The 6,158-nt window shown below is 44.0% G+C and overlaps 1 protein-coding gene across 1 annotated transcript in view; it reads left to right on the plus strand.

The window, feature by feature from the left end:
* The window catches only part of washc5 (WASH complex subunit 5), a 58,261-nt gene that overhangs the window by 21,279 nt on the left and 30,824 nt on the right, over positions 1 to 6,158 (plus strand). The window contains exons 11-12 of the mRNA XM_020519453.2: positions 2,402 to 2,514; positions 4,877 to 5,043. Coding sequence (XP_020375042.1) covers positions 2,402 to 2,514; positions 4,877 to 5,043 — 280 coding nt within the window. The remainder of the gene's footprint in view (positions 1 to 2,401; positions 2,515 to 4,876; positions 5,044 to 6,158) is intronic.

The following is a 6,158-nucleotide window of genomic DNA, read 5'->3' on the forward strand; positions in this document are numbered from 1 at the left end:
TTCCAAGAAGATAGCAGGAACTGCAAATACTGGAGAATCTGAGATAACGAGGTGTAGAGCTGGATGAACACAGCAGGCCAAGCAGCATCAGAGGAGCAGGAAAGCTGACGTTTCGGACCTAGACCCTTCTTCAGAAATGGGGGAGGGGAAGGGGGTTCTGAAATAAATAGGGAGAGGGGGGAGGCAGATAGAAGATGGATAGAGGAGAAGATAGGTGGAGAGGAGACTGACAGGTCAAAGAGGCGGGGATGGAGCCAGTAAAGGTGACTGTAGATGGGGAGTTAGGGAGGAGATGGGTCAGTCCAGGGAGGACAGACAGGTCAAGAGGGTGGGATGAGGTTAGTAGGTAGGAGATGGGGGTGGGGCATGAGGTGGGAGAACGGGATAGGTGGGAGGAAGGACAGGTTAGGGAGGCGGGGACGAGCTGGGCTGGTTTTACCACCTAGAAACTGATATCCATTTCAAGCCCACCAACTCCCACAGCTACCTCGAATACACCTCCTCCCACCCACCTTCCTGCAAAAATGCCAGCCCCTATTCCCAATTCCTTCACCTCTGCCGCATCAGCTCCCAGGATGAGGCATTCCTCTCCCATACATCTCAGATGTCCTCGTTTTTCAAGGACTGCACCCCCCCCCCCCCCCCCGCAGTGGTCGAGAACGCCCTCGACCGTGTCTCCTGCATTTCCCGCTACTCATCCCTCACGCCCCCTCCCTGCAATAACAACCAAAACAGAATCCCCCTCGTCCTCACATACCGCCCCACCAACCTCCGGATCCAACGCATCATCCTCCGACACTTCTGCCATCTGCAATCCGACCCCACCACCAAAGACAGTTTTCCCTCTCCACCCTTATCTGCTTTCTGGAGGGACCACTCTCTCCGTGACTCCCTTGTCCGCTCCACACTCCCCTCCAGCCCCACCACACCCAGCGCTTTTCCCTGCAACCGCAGGAAGTGCTACACCTGCCCGTACACCTCCCCCCTCATCCCCATCCCAGGCCCCAAGAAGACTTTCCACATCAAGCAGATGTTCACCTGCACATCTGCTAATGTGGTATACTGCATCCGCTGTTCCCGTTGTGACCTCCTCTACATCGGGGAAACCAAGCGGAGGCTTGGGGACTGCTTTGCAGAACACCTACGCTCGGTTTGCACTAAACAACGGCACCTCCCAGTCGCGAACCATTTCAACTCCCCCTCCCATTCCTCAGACAGCATGTCCATCCTGGGCCTCCTGCAGTGCCACAACGATGTTACCTGAAGGTTGCAGGAACAGCAACTCGTATTCCACTTGGGAACCCTGCAGCCCAATGGTATCAATGTGGACTTCACAAGCTTCAAAATCTCCCCTCCCCTTACCGAATCCCAAAACCAGCCCAGCTCGTCCCCGCCTCCCTAACCTGTCCTTCCTCCCACCTATCCCCTCCTCCCACCTATCCCCTCCTCCCACCTCAAGCCCTACCCCCATCTCCTACCTACTAACCTCATCCCGCCCCCTTGACCTGTCCCCCCTCCCTGGACTGACCTATCTCCTCCCTACCTCCCCACCTACACTCATCTTTACTGGCTCCATCCCTGCCTCTTTGACCAGTCTGTCTCCTCTCCACCTATCGTCTCCTCTGTCCGTCTTCTATCCGCCTCCCCCTCTCTCCCTATTTATTTCAGAACCCCCTTCCCCGCCCCCATTTCTGAAGAAGGGTCTAGGCCTGAAATGTCAGCCTTCCTGCTCCTCTGATGGTGCTTGGCCTGCTGTGTTCATCCAGCTCTACACCTTGTTATCTCATAAGAAGATTCTGTTTTGGCTTTGGAGCAGAATTCAAATTTCAGTTGGATCTGAGTTTCTTAGGATGCACAAGCAATTGAAGAAGTTAAATGTTTGGCAAGAAAGAGAAAATGGAACAATTTAGAAAGCAATTTTAGACTAAGAATTTGAATAGACTTTGAAGAATTAGAGAGGTATCCATAAAAGGCAAAAAGAATTGTGTGACCGGGAACACACAATGTATGTGCAGGTTGTCCCCAATTATTTTTTCTGTCTGAAATTGCTCAAACCCAAAGTGTTCTGAACCTTAGTGCTTTTTGAATTGTCCTACGAGGTCTCCATTTCCTTCTTGACTCTAATCCACTGGTCCTCTTTATGAATATCTATATAATTTATTGCTGAGAATGCATTGTCTTCATGATTGTAACTTGTACACCTAAGGCAATCATTGTAATTTTGCTGCAGCTTTAATACTTAAAGTTGTGACAGTAATGAATTTGCTGATCTCGCACCTCTCATCTGCTGGAAGGCTGTGATGCAGGGAGACCAGAGATAGGGGTGAAAAATGTATATGTTTTATAGTAATGCAACAGAATCTATATCATCTCAAACACTCCTTTTTTTTTTTGCCCTTAGAAAATCTACAAGCCTGGTTTAGGGAGATTTCAAAGCAAATTTCTTCCTTGAATTATGAAGACTCCACAGCAGCTGGGAGGAAGACAGTTCAGTTAATCCAGGCTTTGGAAGAGGTGAGATGGCTTTGAACAGACTAACATTGTTTGCAAACTGAAATGCAAATTTAGTGAGATGTCTTAAAATGTGCAAGTACTTGAGCAACAAGAGAACCAGAGAAGCTTTTGCTATGTTTTTCTATTAAGGTATTTTGAATAGAATAACTGTTATCATAGGAGCAGGAGTAGGCCATTCAGCCCTTCAAGTCTGCTCTGTCATTTTGAATCATGGCTGATCATCTACCACTGCCATTTTCCCACATTGACCCATCTCCCTTGAGATCATTTCAGGGTTAGTTGATTTTTATTTTGTCTAAATATGAAGAAATTGAAATTCAGGAATGTTAAGTTATGCTCTAAAATAGTTTAGTTAATTATTTTACACCTTTCTCCAAACAAGAAGGATCACTGGCTGAAGCTGTTTGGATAAAGGATTATTTACTAATGAGTGAAGCACAGAAGATCTGTATTAAAACGTATGAACTCAGTTTGTGCATTGTCAAGTTCAAGTTGAAATAGTGAGGCTCTGTCATCTGGACTTTGGTCTATTGAGCTGGAGTATCTTGTTTTTCATTGAGAGGATGGTGGAAGTTGTTTTCCCATATGCCACACTGGAAGGAGAACTGGACAATATTATTGAATGACCAGATGTTGAATCACTGAACCAGGAAAACGCAAGAGGGACAGCCTTTCCCCTGGCTGGGGATGATGAAATAAAAGGGAGGGGACATTTGGAAGAGATGCACAAAGCACAAAGTGGGGACGGTTTCTGGCTCTGGAAACCTGACCAGTGGGGAGTAAATGCCCCCGGCTGGTTGATTTTGCTTATTTCTGGAGGTGGGGAAACATTGAAATTAGGAGACACGGTGGCATAACTCGAGAGAATTAAAAGGCTGTGAGCATGGAGGCGGCCTGATGGAAATACTCCCGCACTTTGCCCTAGCTTGGAGAAAAAAGGCAACCACAACCCCTTGGACCCTTTTACCTATGTTCAGCCTACTCTCTCCATGCCAACCCATGTCACCCCACTCTTCACCCTTGCACATTACTGTGCCAACTCACCCTGTCACCTTCACAGGCAGACCTAGGGACTCATTGAGATTAAGTTGATGTCTATTGATGAATTCACTGTTGAAGAAAAATACTTAAAATTGATTAAAAACTCATTCGCCACACTTAAATTCTTTTAATCTCTTTTAAAAAATAAACATTTGAATTAATGGCTCCGCTTCTTCATAGAGTTTCTAATGATGCAGAGCTGACAATCACACTATGAACTAACAGGCACTCCATTGTCATAATGTAAGGTATCTTTGTAGCAATTTTTTTTGACCGCTCCAAATGAGTGTAACAACTGTAATTAGTGTCTGCACTTTTTGTGTGCCTTTCTTCTCCCTAAGCTATCCCAGCACCACATCCAGAAGGGTATGTTACTGCTCCAAAAGGGTGTCCTACCTTTCTAAGAACTCCTGTAAACTTAGACCTTTTACCAAGTCAGAGTGCCCAAGTCAAGTTTGAACATGCCACCAGTGAACATCAGATCAGGCTGAGACCGTTGTACTTCTTAACACGTACAGTTGCCTCTCTGAGCCATTTGATATGCAAATTAGAACCTGCCCCCATTCTCCCCAAGCCTCTGCAACAATTTTTAGGTTTCAGTGTCTCCGTCTACATGAAAATTCAAGCCAGCATATTAAGTTCAGATCACGAAAGGATCGTATTGTTACACCCTAAATTAGCTTATTGTATAATTTGTATGTTAAATAAGATGGACACGGTTCAAAACATGGGACTTCATAGTTGAACTTTCTAATGAAGGTAACTAGTATTGATAATTCCAAGAAAGTTCCTAAGACAGATCAACAAAAGTGTACTAAAACCCCTTTTGGTTGTTTTTGTTAGTAGAACAGGAGTGTCTGGGGTCCAACAATGAGAATCCTTTTATGTTGTTTTCCATGTCCTGTCTGTCTTTTACTCAAATCAGCTGTAACACAACTGGGACCACTATCATAGTGGAATCGGGAGATCTGTAAAATCATGCTCAGTACACTTCTTGACTTTACATGTGAGATGAGAGGAGGGAGGAAGTGAAGGAGATGAAAAATTTTCAATAAAGTGGTAATGACAAAGTCAGTTACAATGCTACAATGAATGTGATTTATTTCCGTTGTTAAAGTACGACTGGAATTTTAAATCCTATGTATTTATGCACATTATATGCCTGTTGCTACAAATTTATAAATTTGTAATTAGGTGCTGGCAATATTCTTAATTGACAGAGGGATGGGAGCGATATTGGCATTCTAGAGGATTAAAGACTTGAAGATATCTCTCCCCTCTACAATGCTTATGCTGAGAATTTTGTGATTTCTTAAAACAGGTCCAAGAGTTCCACCAACTTGAATCGAATTTACAGATCTGCCAGTTTCTGGCTGACACTCGGAAATTTCTCCATCAGATGATTCGCACCATAAACATTAAAGAAGAGGTCCTCATTAGCATGCAGATTATAGGTGACTTATCGTACGCCTGGCAGCTTATTGACAGGTAGAATCATTCTCGTATCAAGAGTTCATGAAATCTGATGTTTAAAAATTACAAGTTTCTACATGTGTAACTCCCCCAAGTCCTCCTTTTTGGAGTAACAGTATCTGGGATATCTCAGATGCAGGAGCAGAATAGTTAAACATGCCCAATCATTGTGTGAAAAGTCAGTTCGGCTAAAGCTGCAGGTATTGAGTACTGTTCTCTGCTGTCATAAACCACTGATATCCCATCCCACCATTTGTACACTTTAATAAGTGCATATTTCAAAGAAAACAAATAATTGAAACTGTTAGGAGTATAGTTCCTTTTTTCATAAAATATGAGCACTCTCAGTTTGTCGTAGCCCTTGTGCATCTTCATTCCCCTCTTAGCTTTTTGTCCTTTTCATGTTCTTGCTGCATTCCTCTTTGTTTTCAATAACATCAGAAGCATTCGTAATTTAGTTCAATCAAACATCACAGAAGTTTGAGGTGTTTAATGGGTACCAACTAGCACAAAGCTGGCCAAATGTGCAATCTGCTAACTAGAGACAATTTTAAAAATTCAATTCCTGTAAATTAGTTGCTTGTGCTTTAAGTCCTCAACAGTGCCTCCGTATTTGCTAGTCATCAAACAGAGTTGGGTGTTGCTGTTAACCACACAATCTTGGCCCTGTTTTACTCCCTCCCTCTGCCCTTCCCTTAATATACCTTAACAGACCAGACAACATTTTAAATTTGATTTTTAATCTTACAAAAGCTTGACGCTGTTGTTGCAATTTTGGTTTGTGTTTGCGACAAAACAATAGCTGGGTTTAAAAATATGAAACTCATCTCGTGTAAGAATTTTAGGAAAATGGACAGATCTAATCAGGTAAGATTAACAATTTGGGATATGCTCACTGCTGACATTGCCATAGCTGGTTTCTGAAGTAGTGAGAGCCAGTCCTCTTTCTCATCTGTATAGCCATGAAGGAATAGCTCTTGAGGCCAAGCACAAATTGGCCTCTTATACTACCAAGAGATAACAAGGTGTAGAGCTGGATGAACACAGCAGGCCAAGCAGCATCAGAGGAGCAGGAAGGCTGATGTTTCGGGCCTAGACCCTTCTTCAGAAATGGGGGAGGGGAAGGGGGT

Source organism: Rhincodon typus, chromosome 4 (genome assembly GCF_021869965.1).
Source record: "Rhincodon typus isolate 14 chromosome 4, sRhiTyp1.1, whole genome shotgun sequence".
In the NCBI taxonomy this organism is placed as follows: Eukaryota; Metazoa; Chordata; class Chondrichthyes; order Orectolobiformes; family Rhincodontidae; genus Rhincodon; species Rhincodon typus.